The sequence below is a fragment of the Cygnus atratus genome, chromosome 5 (genome assembly GCF_013377495.2).
Source record: "Cygnus atratus isolate AKBS03 ecotype Queensland, Australia chromosome 5, CAtr_DNAZoo_HiC_assembly, whole genome shotgun sequence".
In the NCBI taxonomy this organism is placed as follows: domain Eukaryota; kingdom Metazoa; phylum Chordata; class Aves; order Anseriformes; family Anatidae; genus Cygnus; species Cygnus atratus.
Window position 1 is genome coordinate 25,809,773 of NC_066366.1, and position 18,991 is coordinate 25,828,763.

An 18,991-nucleotide genomic window follows, 5' to 3' on the forward strand; every position below is an offset into this window, starting at 1 on the left:
TATTACAAAGCCACAAGGATTTTAATGGAGTTGCTGTTGATTACAGGTTAATTAGTATCATAATAAAAAAGAGGAAAAATAAGCAAGAGTGCTGATCATAATGGATTAGAAGTGTTAGCATATCCACACCGAAAAGTTTAGAAAATCCTTAAATGGATGAAATCAGAGCATTTAAAACCTTAAATCTTTATCTGCACTTTGTTTCCAAAAGTGCCAGTCACTCTGGGTATTTCAGTTTTCTGTACACTTGATTTGTAAATCCAGATCTCTCCCTTTAGTCACTACATTGATTATTCTTAGTGCTAACTACTGCTGTGCATCAAGTCCTAGATATTTTGATCTGAATCTGTCAAAATGGCATTTAAATTCAAAGAGCTCATAAAAACTCATAGCCCCTTTTCTAATTATTAAGTACTCTTCCAGTCAACTCTATGAGATCTGTTTAACTTAGCAGCCCAGGTCTTAGTGGTAGAAGCTGAGCTGTAACATTCTGACTGTGCTCAGGATGGTTAGGTTGCCCTCAAGATGATTTTCAGTACCTGAAGCCCTGTAAGCCCTTTTTTTCTCTCCTGTGTGCATCTTATCTTTCTGTCCTGTCCCTCAGCTGGCCCTCCTTTGAAGCAGTCTTGGTCCTCACCCTGGGATTTCATAGGTGCAGCATGTGAAGTGCAGAAGGATATAAGATCAGGGACAGCAAGCTGTGGAGCTACTTCTACTTGGTTTCCTGTGCTCAAGCCTTTCACACACAGAAAAGCTGCAAACACATATAGAAGAGGAGGGGCTGGTGGAAAAGCAACACAACTGACTTCCAGCCCTGGCATGAAGGAAAATTCCTGGGGATTAGATTCAGAGCCCTTTAATGTGGATGTTTAGAAGCCCTGCGTTTATGGGCATCCTGTCATATTTCAGAAATGATATTCTCACCAATGTCATATAGACATAGGAGCACTGAACACTGCATAGCCTAAATACTGTTAAAAACTGCATACCTAAGATAACAAAGCAGTTTTCTGAAAACGTATTTTTTAGGTGTTAAAGTCAGAGCTATTTTCATTAATTAATCTTCATCATTTTAATTAAGGAAAAAAAAAGTTTAATTTGGACATTAAATACACCGAACATTTGGCTTTGAAAAATGAGTAAGTAACAAGGAGTCATCACCTAACAGTAAGTAAATAATAAATAAAGTCTGCTAAATACCACAAGTTACCTGTTGGTCTCTGCATGTTGCTTTTTTTATTGTCAGTCATGTAAAAGCAGTTATCCTAGCACCATGTGTTTGAACCTTGGTAACTGACTTGAAGAGAGTGGGAAGGATTTTAACTTTTCAAAAATCAGCAGGTGGAAAGTGAGTTGGTAAAGATGACAGTTGACTGAAAAAAAAAAAAGCAGCTGCCTACTCTTTACCCAAATGCTCTTTGGAGCAGTTGAAACTGAAAGATTTAACACTAAAGGATGGAGCTTGCTTTGCTTCATGCTATATCATCACATCCAGCAGCATTAACAGCATACGACAACCAGATTATCTTCTTCCCAGACCGTGCAAAAGACTTGCAAGCCGTTCTGCATCAGATAGGCTTTAACACAGTAACTGCTCTAAGCGGAGGACCTCTCAAAACGTAGCTTTTGTTCTGCAATTAGCTTATGGTTTTTCAAGCAGGAAATCAGCATCAGAGGTGGTGGTTTTTCTGCAGCTAACATAACTAACGTAGGAATTGTTTGATCTTTGCAGGTTTTGAAACGGATATTTTTGTGCACAGTCAATGGAGAGAGTTAAGTATCTCTGTAGCTACCTGAAATTATCTCATAAAACTACAAGTAAATGGATGTAGAAACTACTGAAACAAGAACTTATTCACATTCCAATAATTTTGTTTGCCTATTTGCCTATTTTGAGAGCTTAAATATTTATGAAAGACTGAAAACAAATAGAAGAAATAACATGCTTGCATGATAATATGCAAATAACTGTTTCCTCTAAAACATGAAGAAGGGAAGTTTTGCTTTTTTGGGGGTTACAGGATGTAGGCTATTTAAAGAAGTATCTGACTGGTAAAGGGAAAAGGGGAAGATCAGTCTGGCAGCTGTGACACTGGAACTGATGGAACCCATTCTTCCATTCCTGGCACTGGAAAAATTTTTTCCGAAACCATGTGCAATTTGTAGTCTATTTCTATTCGAAATTTCTCTTTTTCACTTTTCCTTTCTGACAAAAATAGTTGAAAATACCATAATCTTCAAGGTGCAGAATTTTTTTTTATTTTGCTGTATTCCTTTATTTTTTATTTTTGAAGGAAAAAAGGATTGTAAACGTTTACTTGAAAAACATACAGTACTCACAAGATATTGTAGCAGTTTAAGAGTAAATTAAAATTGGATGGAGCGTGGGAAGCTAAAATGACATGTAGCGTTTTTACCTTGACAGCCTTTCACTGGAGGTGGAACAGCAAAAGATCTTGACACGTCTTGACACCTTCAAGTGGAAGGCAGGTAATTTATTTCAGGTGCAGTAAGAATCTAAACATAATGTAGTCATGAGACCAAAAAAAACAACAGATGAACTTCAACATTTCCTAGATGAGTGCTGATTTTGTGTATTTTTAGAAGCAAACTTTTAAAATCAAAATACATTTTAAAATATCATATGAATAACTTATAAGTAAAAACAGTTACATATAATTAATTAGAACTAGTTTGCATAGTGGAGTAAAACTGTGGGAAAAAATGTTCATTATGGGAACTTGGAAAATGGAGATTTTTGGAAATGTCACATGAAAAACAGTGCAAAATTCCAGAGATCACAAAGAACAGAGAAAATTTAAGTATAGAGCAGTAGGTTCTTATCTACCTCTTTTGTTAGGTGTCTCAAGTAACTTTTTATTTCTTCTGAATTGCTGCCTTCTCTTTAGTTCTCATTCTCAGTGCATTTAGTGTATTTCATTCATCTTTTAAATTTTCTTCTAAAATAATTGAAAATAATTGATGAACAGACATAATCCTGCAAAATTAATAGTTTTACTACCTGGAATTTTATATACTTAAGTGAGGCTGTTGACTGCATTAATATTAAGTATGGTTAGTTTTCAGTTATCTAAGTTGATGAGAAATGAGACAATAGTTAAAACATATATAATATAATACTTAAGTAATAAAGCTAGAAGAACACAGAGTGAGATGTAGAGATGAAACTACTAACCATTGAACACTTAGCTGTGAGGTGCAGACATTTTCAAAAGCCTGTAGGTTCACACATACATGGATATCAGCTAGGGAAGCTGCATAGCTGTAGTCCATTGGGATTGCTTTGAGGCCATAAACCCTGTCCCCCTGGGCTGGGTTACACAGGACCACACCAGGCATACCCACACTGTAGCCTGCAGAGATCCTGTTCCAATACTCGTACATGGAAAGGAGACCTGAGCTCCTCTACACTCGCAACATGCTTAGTCTGTAAAAAGGGATTAAGATCCACCCACAAATAATAGAAAGGTATCTATATGTGTAAGAGGTTTCAGTATTGTGGCTTTGTAGGCAATAAGACTACTTGTAACTTCATTCACATATAACCTTTATGACAGTGAGATATCAGTGCTATTTATAAAAGTAACTGTAATGATAATAAGAGTAACAAATGTGACCTTACTACTGCCACCTACAATAATGCTGTGTGCTTTTAGTACTCTGCTTAGATAACAGAATTTCTGTTTAAAAACTCAGATTTTTTTTTGGAGAAAAAAATACTGATTTTCTCTAAAAGTTTGTCAGTAGACTATTCAGATCCAAAAGTGAGAGATAAAGAAGTTATCCTGCTGTCTCTTAAAACAGTTACCATCATCCAAATTGAGGTCTGTCTGTTTTTTTCTCCATCATATTTACTAACCAGTCTTGACTTGTTAAAATGTACTTGTTGTGTTGGCTAAATTATTTGAAGGTATGCTCGCTGTTACTGATTTGCTCTTCAATATGAGCTGGACTCAACAACCATTAAAAGTCTCTGTTTGTTATAAACATAATAGGATGAGGCCCTATCGGAGAAACGTATGTCTAAGTCACACAGTACCACTGTTTCTACCCAGTTTGAATTACTGATATGTTATAAAAAGTAGGTTGCATAGGTCAGTGGGTGGTGAGTGGGATTGAATTTCAAGAGACCTGGATTCTGTTTTTAGCTTAGCTATTGACTGTCCTAGACAAGCCATTTTATTGATCTGTGCCTCTTCTATGTGAATACATGTTGCCTTCTTTATTTGGACTCTAGGGTTTTCTTAATATGTCCTGTCTCTTACTGGATTTGTGTAGCATCTAGCATAAGTAGGCTAAAATGCTAGCTAAGTCCAGCAGGCACAAATAAATATTTAAAAGGAAAGAGAAGGGAAAATAAAGAAGTAATGAAAATAACAACAATATTCTTGTTCATACGAATTATCTTGTCTACTTGAGGGAAAAAAAAAAAAAAAGTGGATTTGTATAAAGAAATCAGATTAAAGCAATGCCAGAGATGAAAATAATGGAATATGAGTAGGGGGAATATATTATGTAAACACACAAAATACTTATCTACTCTCCTTTAAACATTTAGTAGAGAGAGCATTTTACCGATGGAGGTTTAAGAGGAGCCCAGGACCACACCATAGGAGAAGGACAGGGGCCAGATTTCCCATCCCAGACACTGGGATATAACAACCCCACAACAAACAACTGGCTATGTAAGGGATGAGCATGGGATGACTAAGGCGGAAACTGAGGAAGAAAAGCCCGTGTTTGCTCTTCAAAGTAACTCTGCTTGAAACTCCACATCAGGTTGTTCCTAGGTCAAAGTGTGTGTTTTGATTACAGATATGCACTACAGAGCCCTCCAGTGACATGTACATACCTATGCACTGTGTGAACCTCAACAACACTGGCAACATCAAGAATATTATTTACAGATTTTGTTTCTTCAAACACTGTGGTATGTTAAAATAACTTATTTCTGCCTCACTGCATGCACAAATACCCCATTCCATGGGAGAAAGAGAATGGGGTTAAAAAATGGAATCTGTGGCTTCTGCTCTGTGCTGTATTCCAATCCTCCTTTGAATTTGCAGATGAAATTTAGTTACAGCTTTGTCCACCCTGAACTCTACCGTAGATACAGCAACATGAGCCTCAAGCCTGCAGTGAGGCTGCTTCCTAAGACTGCATTGCAAAATGATCTAGTGATCATTGTAGCTAACGATACATTACATTTGTAAATTATTTAAATTCTAAGACAATTGTGAAAGTGGTTTGGGACAACTGATCTGTAATGAAGAAAAATACTTCTGTTACATTCCAATCCGTTAGTACCCTTCAAACTGATTTTAAAAACCAAAGGATACTAATTGTGTAGGCACAGCTTTAAGCTTAAAAACCTTTTTATGCAAGAAATTAAGTCTTCATCAGGAAAATAACTGTTGAAATCTTAATATCTTTCAATGACAGCCACATTTGAAGAGCAATTTTATAGCATAATGATCCTTGTTGCATAATTTGGACAGGCTTTTGTTCTCATTTTAATTTCCCATACACAGCTTGCTTTACCAGCTCTCCTTCCCACACTGATTGAAAAGGAAAGATCAAAAGTCAGGAGAGCAAACATCAAGATTTGGGTCTGCAGTTAAACTTCTAAAGATTTCAGAATAGCTCCTGCTTCAAATATGCTGTGACATATCTGACTAAAGCCTTGGGTGCCTAATAAAAGACTTGGGCAACTGCATTACAGCTGAGATCCCACTTCAGGCACAAGTGTAAAAAAGCAACCTGTAAAACCCCCAATTGGCTTCCACTCAGGCTAGAAGTATCTAAAATTCCTGCTCTTTGAATTTTATATTCTCAAAGCATCTAGAATATGAACATGTCCAGAACGCATGCCAGAAAAGAGGTATTTTTTTCTTTTCTACTTAACCTCATATCAAAGGTTGTCTGACATCTTGAAATTAGTTCCTTAATCTAAACCCTCTTCCAGTAGTGTTCTGATGGGCTTCCTCAAAATAGGCCTACAGGACTGGGTAGCCAATAAAATGGAGTTTAAGATTCTTGTTTTATTATCAGTGTAACTGCAGGAGAGTTCGTAACCATCTTTCATACAATTTCATAATAGTTACAGCATTTCCCAAGGAATGGAATTTTTTTTGTGTGTGTGTTTGAAGAGTGAAACACATATTGTTCTCCCATTAGAAAGCCTGTCTAACTACCAGATATTAGTCTATGATGAAGAAGTGAGGGAAATGGAAAGAAAGGAGACTTTCCACTTCTTCTAATAAAGATGCAGCACGGAGGGAAGGAAAAAAGAAGATAAATTCAGTGAGTCAGAAAAAAAAAAAAAAAAGTGCAACAATATGACTCATTCAACAAGTTAGTATTAGGATACTCTGGCTGCCATCCCTGCACCAAAATAGTTCTTTTATTTTGTACTGAACTCTTAGCTGGATAAAAAAAAAAAAAAAAAAAAAAAAAAGCAGTCTTTGGAACATAGAACTAACATTTCTTCTTATTCCCTTTATCCTTCATATTCTCTTTCCCTCCCTCCCGGTCCCCATTCCAGTACAGAAATAATAACCTCTCTTCTACTGCTAACCTGGTGATTCGGGCATGTCAAGTGGTGAACAACAAGGATTTGAGTTCCCCTGAAGTAGAAGAAATAACAATACATACTTTTAAGTTTCATAATAAGTGCTTTATTCAAAAGGATAGAAACAATGGAAAAAAGAAAGCTATGTTCAATTGTTTGGAAAAAGTGATTAGGGCACCTGCCTCTAAAAGAGTGGCCAGAGTTCCTTTTTTTTTTTTTTTTCTCTAAACAAAAAGAGTTATGCTTCTTATGAAGTGCAAATGAACACAGACTTCTGGATTCCAGTCCGGACAAAGCATGTAAATGCTCCCGAGTTTTAGGGGCTGTTATCTTCCATTAGTTGCCAGGCCACCTGGACCAAGACAAAAGTTTAGAAGAGACGTACAGGTGTAAGTACATACCACTAGCTGTGGTTAAATATAGCTAGAAAGAGATTGGAATTCATGATAAGCAGATTGATGAAATGCACTTTTCAGAATATATGAAAAGAATAAATAGCATGTGTGAACAACCCGAAGTAAAAATGAAAATGCCTCCTAATTTTCACTTTGCTCATTAAAGATGTCCAGTGGTCCCTTTAAACTCCTTTAACCCACCATTTAAAATGACACAAGTGTAAATTCACATGCACGTATCATTTTGGTGAATATCTAGAAGTGTTCTTAAAAGTAATTAATCTTGTGGTACATTTTGGGGGGTGAAAAAGACAGACCTTAATTTAGATGATAGTAACTGTTTCAAGAGACAGCAGGATAACTTCTTTATCACTCATTTTTGAATAAATGAATTTATCTATCTTGCAATAGATGCTTTGAGAACTTGCTAGGGAAGTCTGCAGTCTCTACCGATACATGAAGAGATGCAGCAGCAGCTAAGACCCAGATTTCCAAATAAGCTTGTATCTTTCCAAGATATAAATAAACAAAAGCATTTATGTACACTAGTAGCAGGGTAACTGTCATTATCCTACCTATATCCTTAGATTAGATTTTCAGGTAATAGCTCTTGTAAGACCATCTGGTATAGGTGGGGAAAAAAGAAAAAAAAGAAAGAAAGAAAAAAAAGATGTCTTTAGGCACTTGGGCTCTTTTTCAAGCTTAAAATAAACACTGGGTAGAAAAGGTAAAAACAAACAAACAAAACAGTTGAAAACTACTTAAAATTGTCATTAAATATATCCATCACTTAGGCTAGGTTTTGCTTTGTATGTCTTGAAAGTAAAACCTAACCACAGAATTGCTATCCTGAATAGAAACAGACTGTTATCAATATCTTCTCTGAGAAATGGAGCATCCTAGGAAAATTAAATGGAGTTAAAAGATTATCTACCTTGAGGCTAATTATCCTGAATTACCAAGATTGCCTAGGATGTCAATAAAACACTGACCAGTGATTCTACCTACTGTAGGCTACTATTCACAGAACTACTAAAACTTTAAGTTTTACTGGTAAACAAAACCATAATTTATAGGACAGTGATTTGAATTCTGGGAAATGTTTCCTGGGCTTTTGAATGTATTAGGCACTTTGGTCTTCCCCCAGAGTCCCTGTTGTAGTACATGTGTGTTAAGGTTGAAATATGCATGATCAGCTTGTATGTTAACTTTAGACATTTCCTATTTCTGTTAAATATGTTAAAATATTTAAACTGCAGAATGCAACTCCTGCCTTTTCATTTTGATTCTTTTCTTTCTGGGTATCTCTGTCTTCTTTGATGTAAAGATGTATATATATATATAAATATAAATATATATATATATAAAGACGTAACTAGCACAAATGCAGCCTGAACAATGCATAGAGAGGAAAACTGGGAATTGGAGTAAATAATTCCTAATTGAGAGATAAAACCAGAAAGAGGTGAGAATGAGGAAGGATACTCAGAATAAACTATACTAAAAGTCAGACACTGAGGACATTGGCGTGTAAACGTCCCTCATGCAGTTAATTTTCAGTTTCTCTGGGTGGTATGGTCCAGCATATTTTGCTGCCCTGAGCTCATTTGGCTGAAGAGGTAAGGTAGTACCAGTGTGAGGGATACTTATGCTCTTTCCCTCCGAGTTCTGAGTTTGTTCAGGGAGTAAGTTCTGTTTTCCCTACTCCTCATGATGTTACTAGCTTGCTGAAGGAGCTTGTTTCTGCTTTCTCTGGCTGAGTTTCTAGTTGTCTCAACCACTGAATGTTCTGAGTGGTTACTGAAATGAGAATGTTAGTAAACTGAAATGAGAAGGTTGGTAAACATTTGAGTTCTTTTTTAAAGCTCTCTGTTCTGGAGTAGCTTCTAAAATTCACAAAGCCCTATACTAATTTTTGGTGTTTTGTTGTTGTTGTTGTTGTTTTTTAACTCCTAAAATGTAAATATTTACGTGTAGTGAATAGTGAAAAAGGGTGGGTGTGTGTACAAATGCATTTGCACATTACATGTTGGATGTAAAATGACGTGTAAACTTGACCCTCCTGATGACATAAGTGGGTTATAAAAGTTACTTCATTAAAGACAGGGTTTTCCCGGTAGCCTCTGAAAATTAGAATTATTTAAAATGTCAGAAGCTGGGCACGTCAATTCTTAGACAATTTTGCAGAGGAAAAAAAAAAAAAAGCCAAATAGATGTTTACCTTATTTTTTTAGCTCAATTTTGAAATAGATTTGAGTTGGGATGCTAGAACTGGTTCCTAAATTAAATGCCTAGTTCTTATTTGCAAAGTATTTTTCTGCCACAGTCTCTAACTGTAAATAAAGCAGAAATGTGTTAAAATTGTCACCTAAAGTATATTAAAATACTTTGTGTTTTTGACAAAATACTTAAAGCCACAGTACTATCTATTGTAAAAATATAAAAAGACCTCAATCGCTTTTTAGATGACAACAAAGAAACCTAAATACTACACTTATTATCATCGTGTGTTATTTCTTAGTTATTTCTGAATGGAAAAGACTTTATATGGAACTTTAAAATATTTATCAGATCACAGCTCCCTCCTGTGTAACTTGTCATTACTACAGAAAACTAAGTTGGATAGTGATTACTTAAATTAAATTCTAAGGTATCTATTTTATTCTTTGAAGATTTACCCTATTGTGGGACCCTTGAGGAATATTCATTTTTTATATCATCACATCTACAATCAAACTGTGTTTGTATGTGTTAAAAATAAACTAATTTATATTCTATAATCTTAAACTTGGGCTGTTTTATTCTTTTATCTCATCTTTACTCAGGCCACTTAGAAGTACATGAGACTATTTTGTATTTGATATATTTCACTAAAGTAATGTTAAATTTTGCAGGGATGGGGTCCTATATCTATTACTTTTACTCTTGTACTTCTTGTCAGTGATACTTCAGGGTTTGGAATTTTTTATTGTCATATAAATGAAGTGCCAGGACAGATAATAGTACTTACAGTAAGACTGCACTAAAACCATATTTACAGGAATATTAGGTGTGCTCAATGACACAATGATTTTGACACCCATAACCAAAATCTTGGGGTTTTACCTGAGAAAAAAACATGTCTACCCTGCTATTTATTATATAGGGAAGGTGTGTGAGGACATAGGGAGAAATAGGTAAGCAAGCCCAAGTTTAGACAGTACAAACAAACTCGGTGCTGGTGGTGAAACTGCCACTGAGCCCGCCAGTAATGGTGATCCTGAGCACAGACATTGATGAGCCGGCGGAGGTGGCTCTGCACGCAACAACGCTAGTGCGGGACAAAGTAGCATCAGTGGTTAAGGTGGGCATGAAGATCTTCACGGTTTTTCTATCCCCGTTTATAGTGTCCTTATGGCCAACACTGACACCCTGCATTCCTCCCTCCCTTGAGAATTCAGCCTAGTCACGGAAGCGGTACTGTTTGCTATTTCAAGAAGGAATTTATTTGAAAACAAACAAAAGGGGTGGGTGCCGCGTGCCGGGAGCCGGCTGGGGGCGCTGAGAGGAGAGAAGGGCTCGGTTGTCGTGTCGTGTCGTGCAGCAGGGCGCTTTGTCGCGCTGCCGCCCTGTCCCTGTCCCCCCGGCGCCCCCTCCTGCCGGTGGCAGTGACAGTGACCGTGGCAGCGGGCGCTGAGGTAACGGCCGCGCCTCACCGCTGAGGGGCTTGAGGCGGCGCTTAGGCAGCCAGCGCGAACGCCCGAAGGCGGCGCACGAAGCAGGCGCTGCCGGCCCAACCCCTCCCGGCCGTTGGGCGGCCGGGGCCTGATTTCGAACGGGAGGCGGCCAATGGGAGGCGAGGCCGGGGCAGGCGCTGGGTTTGAGCCCGGCGGCGGGAGGGGTGGCGGCAGTGGCGGCGGTGGGGGGCATGGCGCCGCGCGGGGCCTGAGGGCGACGGCATGGCGGAGCGGCGGCGCGGCGTGCAGCGCCTGGCCGTGCTGCAAGAGCTCCGCGCCTCCTACGGCATCAAGGTGAAGGGCGGCAGCTGCCCGCCGGCCGCCAAGACGGACGGAGCGACGCCCGGGGAGGTAGGGGGGCGGCAGCGCGGCGGCGGTGGTCTGAGGGAGGTGCGTCCCGATCCCCCGCCGCCATTTCGGGGCGGCCGTCCCCAAGGGGGGTGCGAGGGCACTCTTGTCGCCGTGCTGGAGGCTGGCGGCCCCGCGTGCTTCAGGGCCGCTGGTGTAAGTAGGTTTCCCTGCTAGAACCTACTTTATAAAGCATGGAAGTAACCCCTATCAGGGCCTACCGAGATCCCTGTGCAACGGATACGGCCCAGAACTGAGTGTGCCCAGCACGGGCTTTCTGTAAAACTGCTTCCATTGCTGTGAAGATGTTACAAAATGCTGCGGCAACCCTTGGTCACTATAAGCTGAAGATGTTGCAAAAACACATGCTCGGGTTGGGTCACTCAGAAAAGGAGGGAGCGAGAGTAAAGTTAGAATGGATATCCTCCCCCTTGTCAAAATCAACAATATGTTTGTAGAATTTAGTTTTATAACTGGAAGAGAAGGTTATAAGGACTGAATAGGTACGTATGTGCATCATAATAAAAGATGTCCGTAAATCTCTCTGTAGTATTTAAATATTACACAAGGAAGGAAATTAAATTACAAACGAGCAAGGTAGGAAAAAGTAGAGAACAGCATCTGTTTTGCTTGGGGAATTCTGTTCCTATTGTAAAGGAACAGGCTTTGTTTCAGTTCAGTTCTTGAAATAAACCATGACTTCTGATCTGTCGGCCAAAACCCAGTAAAGTGAGTGGTATCAGTTATGAATTTTAAATATTGAATTGCAAGCTGCTGGAATTCTCTATTACATCATCTCGTAAATACAGAAAAACATTATATATTGGAGTTAAGTTTCTCTTTGTACTCTAGGGTAGCAATCTGGAATACAATGACAGAAGCATGTGTTACTTCATTTCCCTTATCTATCATGTGATGTTTGTTTTCTGTAGGACAGATAGGCCAAAGGTGGCCTCACGGATTGGTTAGTTACTGATTAACTGTTGTCTGAATGTGGTCAGCACTTTGAATTTTAGGCAGAAACGACTGAGAATTTGTATTCATCTCTGATAACAAAAATACTATGTGGATTCATCAGTCCATTTTGGGTGGGGGGAGAGGCTGGCTCGTGTATGCTGTAAATTTAAATAGAAAAGAGGTAGGGTAAAAAAAAATAACTTGTATTTTTAAATCAAATTGTAAGCTTCTATAACTGAAACACCTATGCAGTCACCTGAGGTAAACATTTAAAAGAAAACAAAAAAAAGGGGGGCAAAAAAACATTGTAGGTGAGCATCAGTAATAATGACTGAAGACGTGTATTTTCTAATGCTGTGATGTCATCTTGTGAGGTGAAACTATTGTAAAACTGAATGCAGAAGTTCGGGAGAGTTCTCTAGATGGTTGTGTTGAGATCAGTCCTTCCTGAAACATCAGTTTTGAGTGCTTCAGATGATGAGAAAAATTACTTTTTTTAAGGTTGTGTTTCAAAGTTGTGTTGGTTTGGTTTTACTTATTTACACTTCTTAAAGAAAAATGGGATTTTGTCAATTTGAAAAGGTGTGATTCCAGAAGAGCCTGTGGATAAATACCCTTACCAATTTTGTGGCCTTATAGCAAAATTGACTCCTTCTGAAATAAAATATGCAAAACGTACTGCAGAAAAGCTTTCTATTATTTCACAGAAATCTAGTTTGTTACCTGTAACTAGAATCACCATAGGCTCATGTATTTAGAGATGAGAATTTTTCCTGGCAATATCTCTTATTTGAAAGGCTTTCTTTTTGTCTAAACTACTTTTCTGTTTGTACTCTGTGGTATAAGTGCATTTCTGTAATAAGTAGTTGGTAATTCTGTCAACCTTTGAATAACACTGAGTTTTATCTTATAGGGTAAGATCTTTGGAGTATCTTTTCATGCGTTACCACAATCACTTGTGCCAGAATATGGGTATATTCCCAGGTAAATTAACACTGTATATATGAGAGAGAGCAAAGAAGTATAAATCTAAATAATAGTGTACTCATGGGGGGAGGGTGGGGGTATCATTTTTTTTTCCCAGATCTGTTAAATATTATAGGGAAATAACAATAGTTTCAGTTGGGGGAGGAATGAAGTAGAGATTAGATGGGGGGAATTTGGAGCCACAGCTATCACTTCTTTATATTTGTTGTCACTGGGGAAAACAATCCTGTGTATTAAGTTTTATCTATTTATCATAAAGCAGTTTTTCTGGGAAAAATATGTTCTGAAGGTCAGAAGTATGTTGCTCTTCTTTCCTTAGCTTTCTGGTTGATGCCTGTGAGTATCTGGAAGAACATATTCATACTGAAGGACTCTTCAGAAAATCTGGATCTCTTGTTCGTATAAAAGCCTTAAAGGTATTCTCTAAAGCTTTTTTTTTTTTTTAATTATCTGTGTTTCCCTTGATCATCTGTACATTCTAGTTTTTGTATGCTTTTCAGTCATATTTGAGTTTTAACATTGGAAGTAGACTGGTAACATTATCTGCTTTAGAAATGAGAGGGTATCCAGTCCAGCAACTGGCAAACTTGACTTTTTTTTTTTTCTCCTGGGAAATTGTTCAGCTTTCCAGATTGTGGGGGGGACGGGGACGGGGGACGGATAGGACGGACTTGTGACTGAACAAACCTGTTAGCAGGTATACATATTGGACACTGAGGGATTTGTTTAACAGTGTTCTCCCAGAAGGATATGTACAGGGGAGAACCAGTAAGTAAATGCAAGTTATCAGATAACATCATCTGTGTCTTTTTGTAGATAGCCTTGTCATGCTTTACCTAATAACACTAAAAGTAAAAATGGGGAAGATCGGACAGTCTTTTCTGATGCAGGTTAGAGAATAATGCATAAAGTTAGAAATCTGACAGTACGTTGAAGGCTTCATGTTTCTTCTGACCAATTTCAGAGTAAACTGGATCAAGGTGAAAACTGCCTCTCAGCTGCACTACCGTGTGATGTTGCAGGGCTTCTTAAGCAGTTCTTCAGAGAGCTGCCAGAACCCATCCTTCCACCTCATCTGCAAGAAGGCCTTTTCAAAGCTCAGCAGCTAGGAAATGAGAAGAAAACTGCAACTATGTTGCTTTCGTGTTTAATGACAGACAGAACAATTGAAGCTTTGCGGTTCTTTTTCAGATTTTTGAGAAATGTGTCCCTAAGGTCAGTGTAATGTAAAGCGAATGATTGTAAACAACTTGAAGCTGGTTAACTTTCTTTTTCAAGCAACTGCTGTAACTTTCTGTGACTTTAAAATTTTCTTACATACAGTCATTTACTAGAACTTGGGCATGGTCTTCATAAGTCCAAAGTGTTTTCTTATGAAGCTTCTTATGCTGGAGACTATTGTGGTCTTCCATGGCTGTATTTCTTTCTACTTTGGAAAGCAAAAGGGGTAACTTATGAAACTAACATAATTTGATACCCATCAGTTTTTGGGAGTGCAAGGTATATATAACATCTTGAATTCAGTAACAGTCATACAGGTACTGAGCCTAGGGTACGTAAGTATACACATTAATTTTGGTATGTGAGTACCCAAGTGAATGACTGCGATTTTTTTCAACTGTGTTTGTGTAATTTGGTTGTTCTCTCTGTGCTGCTTATGTTCTGATAATATGCATTAAGAAATACTTTTTTTTTCTTGTTAAGATCCAATGAAAACAGAATGGATAGCAGCAATTTGGCAGTGATTTTTGCTCCCAACCTCTTGCACACAAATGAAAGTGAAAAGATGTCAACCACCACAGAAAAAAAAATTCGCTTGCAGGCTGCTGTTGTGCAGACATTTATTGATCATGCAGAAGAAATCGGTAAGTGATAAATGTTTATCAGAATGTCGTCTTATACGTACTTGTATACGGTTTTTCTTTACAGCTTTTTAAATAATATTAAAAAATATTTCTTAACCAATTCAGGACAGGTACCAGAATTCATCTTGGAAAAGATTCCTGCAATGTTAGGTGTTGATGCCTTTCAGTCTACTCCCTCATTGAGGGGCCATGAAGACAGTGAAAATGAATCTCCCAGTGAATGTAAGAGGAGGAAGCACCGAAGTGTTGGGGGTAGGTATGTCGTGTGAAAGCTTCAGCAACTGAACCAGTTTTTTGCAACTTTATGTATGCTGACCCTGAACAGATTAGACTTCTAGAAGCACAATATTTCTGTGTAAGCTAGAAATTGTCAAAGAATCAGATATAATATGCTGATATATCTTCCTTCAAGGGCTAGTAGTATGACAGCACTGTTGCAACTGTGTATCTCGTGTATGGGATGAAGAAATTTAGGGAAATACACTGCTGAATTTGCATATCTTGCATATATGCAGGTTATGACTCAGTTTTTCTCTCAGTCCACAACATAATTACTTAATTCTAAGTCTAATTACTTAATTCTAATTCTACTTAAACATAATTCTAATTACTTGCCAGCCATTGTTTTTCATGTGTGCGATACATTATTACTGAGTTCTGAAATACTTAATAAAGGATACCAAGCCTTTATAACATAAATCAAATTAGTTTCAGTGAGATTTAAACCAACCCAGTAGGGGTTGGTTTAGCTTTAATCTTTTATTTTCGGGCAATGCAGATGTAATATAACAGATTTATACACACTTTTCTTTTCTCATTTCTAAAAGCTCCAGGCTTAATTGTTTCTAAACCTAGATGGATGAGAAGATGGTGTTTTGGTTGTATTTTTTTTTTATGGTTGAATAAGGCAAGGACTGTATGAATTTCATTGAGATCTGTATTTTTTTTAAAAAGTGTAATGCTTATTACCTTGAAACTAAGAAGCTATTTGTCATTAGAATGTCTGCTAATATTAAAATACTAGGAATACGTTCTTGTTAAGCAGCAGAAAAGCACTAAAGCTACCCACTTGTAGAAACTCAGTGTGAGTTCTTATTCAATATTTTGCGCTCTATCATGAATCTGTTCTTTTATTTGTAGTGTAGCTATTCAATAGGTTGTTTGAGCTAATATGGACAATTGCCCCAATATGGCTAACTGAACGGTTTCTGTTCTGTTAGACTTGGTTCTAACTATAAGACTGATCTTTTATGTATTGCTGTAAAAATATGAATATATATTTAGCTCATATACTTGGAATATTAAACCTGACAGCAGTTGACACTAACAATTTACTACCGTATATGTTTAGCCAAGGCAAGCTTTTGTGTAATGTGCCTTTTCATTTCTTTGAAGAAGGGAGATTATCCAGAGTTGCGAAGTGATAAATGTTTGTGAATGTTCAAATTTTCAGAAACAGCAGCTAGAATTTGTAAATTCTATGGAGTATATCCTGGTAGGAGGCAGCTTCTACTCTTTCTCCAGATGTAATAGAACACAGCGTTACTACACTTCTTCTTTCAAAGATGAGTTTTGAAAAACTGCCTGACGCTTACTGGACACTACAAAAGAACTACTTCAGCCTTGTAGTTTGCTGAGCTTTGCAATGAACATACGGAAATACAATTGTAGGATGCAGTAGCACTTAATAAAAATGCTTCTGGTTTACTCTCTTAAAAGCAGGAAAACCAGTAAGAGTTCATGCATATGTTCTACTGGGATTCATTTCTCAGAAGAAGAAAGAAAATAATTGTTAAGAGAAAAGTCGTAAGTTATTTCTTTGCAAGATGAAAATTTCATACTTGTGTTTGGGCCTCTGCCCAAAGCGCTTTTCAAGTACAGGAGGACTGCCCAGTAAAGTCTGTGAGAAAGTCTTCAATGGATACTTTCTACTTGTGCCTACAAGAAATCAAGAAGGCATCTCTTTATATTGACCAGTAGAATTTACTACCAAAAAAATTGCTACCTTTGCATGATTTTTTTTTAAAAAGGGGAAAAAAAAAAAATTTAAGCTATTGTGAAAGCAACAAAAACTATATGCTGTTCAGAAGGTCTAGGCTTTAGGTTTCTGTACTTAAAACAGCCATTTAAAGTGATTTGTTTTATATCTCTCTGAAAGAGTACAAGTTAAATTTCAGTTGAAACTAGAGCAAGTCAAATTTCGTATTTGAATTTGATTTGCTTGGTGTGTCTTACGTTTCAGATATTGTTAGTGGAGCATTGAATAAATTTAAATCTAACAGAACACCCTCCACTACCCCTCAGCAAGACAGAAGCGGTAGGTATCGGTATATTTGTACTAAATACAGCGCATGCAGTATCTTCTGGATTTGTAGACTATATTTTACAATGAAGCTCTAGAGCTTTAATTGAAGATAAGCAATTATGTTTAAATTGTGTAAAACTTGGAATATAGTTGCATTTTATTGAGGATACTGCATTTAGTTTAGTTCTTGGAGCAGCTATAATCACTGCAGCAGTGCGCTGTGTTGTTCTAGCATTAGAATTTGCGCTTTTTATCTAATGCACATTAAGGCTTCAGTGCAGTAGTGCAACACTATCTTGAGAATGAATTTTCACTTTTACTTTCAAACTTACAGAAAAATGACTATACTTAACTTCTTTTTTCTAATACCTATATTTTATTACTATGTGGTTTTGGATTTTCCTTTCTGGTACTCTAGCTTGCGTGGAGAAAAAAAAGGGGGGGGCGGGCAAAAAAAGCCTCCAACAACAAATGGCTGTACTGGCTGCTTTTGCCTGTTCAAAATGCATGCACTTTGGCTAAGTTTTTACAACCTCTTTTGGGGGTAAAAAGAAAATAAAACTGTAGTTAGTAAACTGTCACCCTTTTAAGCTGTTGTTGAAAACTTTGGTTTTCTTAATTTCAGTCCTTTCGTCAGTGACTCCTGTGGTTCTTACTCCAAGTACCAAGCGTAAACTTCCAGCTGATTGCTCTCAGGGCTTGTCCAGCAAGAAGAGGCGATCTTTTAAGCATAATTTTGCTTTTGAGTTATTACCAAGTAGCATTTTTAACAGCAGCTTGACACCAGCATCAGGTATAGTGCCTTCATTTTTTTCTTTGCTGCTTGAAGTTTTTATTTTTCTGTAGCATGCATTTAATTGCAACCCAACTTCTATGGCTGCTACAAGCACCAGCCTCACTTAAATAAAAGCAGAAGTTGAAATAATTTCAAGTCAGTATTGCAGAAAATAAGCAAAATATCTACTCTATTAAGACTCTTCTTCAGTGTATTATCTCTAAGTCCTTATCTGAAAACTTCGTGGTTATTTTAATATCATGTATTTTGTTTCTGTAGTTCACTTTGAAGCAAGCCCTTCTGTTTCTCTTGAGTCATCTCAAACCTCATTATCTCCTTCAACTGGTGGTGAAAATCAATTGTCTAGTACAGGGAACAGAAGAAGTAAAAGACTTGCGAACAAAAAGTTATACAGGTAATTTGTCTTAACTCAGAAGCAAAAAGCAAATCGATCTAGAACCCTTTTGTAATAAAGTGTAAAATTTTGTTTGGTCTTCAAAATTGTACTTGTGTGTTTAAAACATCAGAGATTTTTATAGTATTCTCAAAATCACTATACGTGGCAAAATGTGACTCAAAATAAGATCTGGTGTAATGGCCTCAGAAGAACCTTCCTGTGCCTATTAAAAAAGCTTGGCATGAAGGTAGTAGAAGAATTCAGACCAGAGGGAATAAAATAAGCATAAGGAAGTTTTCATTCCCCTCCTTAAGAGTTTTGTGTTACTTTTTCCCTTCTGTCTTCCCAGGGCTGAATCGGGAAAAACAGGTTGTTTTTCTCCAAAGATTAGCCGAAAGGAGATGGTTCGTAGGTCATTACGCTTGAAGTTTGGTTTGGGGAAAAGCAACAGAGATGTAAGTATGCTGCTTTTGTTACAGTGCAAATTTTAATGTTATAAAGTTTGGGGCACTGCTTTTCACTAGCTGGAAGGACTTATTTGCTAATGGTGGGACCACAGCACAAATGGACCTGCTATCAAGTACAAGAAGCTGTAGGTTAATTTCCATAGCAGTAACTGATTGTCATTGTTTTGGGTTCCTCTGTGATGGCGCA

At 37.5% G+C, this 18,991-nt stretch overlaps 1 protein-coding gene across 5 annotated transcripts in view; it reads left to right on the forward strand.

The window, feature by feature from the left end:
* The window catches only part of ARHGAP11A (Rho GTPase activating protein 11A), a 49,346-nt gene that overhangs the window by 26,630 nt on the left and 3,725 nt on the right, over window positions 1–18,991 (forward strand). The window contains exons 1-10 of one of the 5 annotated variants that reach the window (XM_035539049.2): window positions 10,861–11,054; window positions 12,922–12,992; window positions 13,315–13,411; window positions 13,960–14,210; window positions 14,700–14,860; window positions 14,966–15,112; window positions 17,103–17,177; window positions 17,791–17,958; window positions 18,220–18,355; window positions 18,687–18,792. In XM_035539049.2, coding sequence (XP_035394942.1) covers window positions 10,926–11,054; window positions 12,922–12,992; window positions 13,315–13,411; window positions 13,960–14,210; window positions 14,700–14,860; window positions 14,966–15,112; window positions 17,103–17,177; window positions 17,791–17,958; window positions 18,220–18,355; window positions 18,687–18,792 — 1,341 coding nt within the window. In that variant the 5' untranslated portion in view covers window positions 10,861–10,925. Of the gene's footprint in view, window positions 1–10,855; window positions 11,094–12,921; window positions 12,993–13,314; window positions 13,412–13,959; window positions 14,211–14,699; window positions 14,861–14,965; window positions 15,113–17,102; window positions 17,178–17,790; window positions 17,959–18,219; window positions 18,356–18,686; window positions 18,793–18,991 lie in introns of those variants that run through there. The other 4 variants (XM_050710735.1, XM_035539052.2, XM_035539050.1 and 1 more) reach the window with 4 other exon arrangements.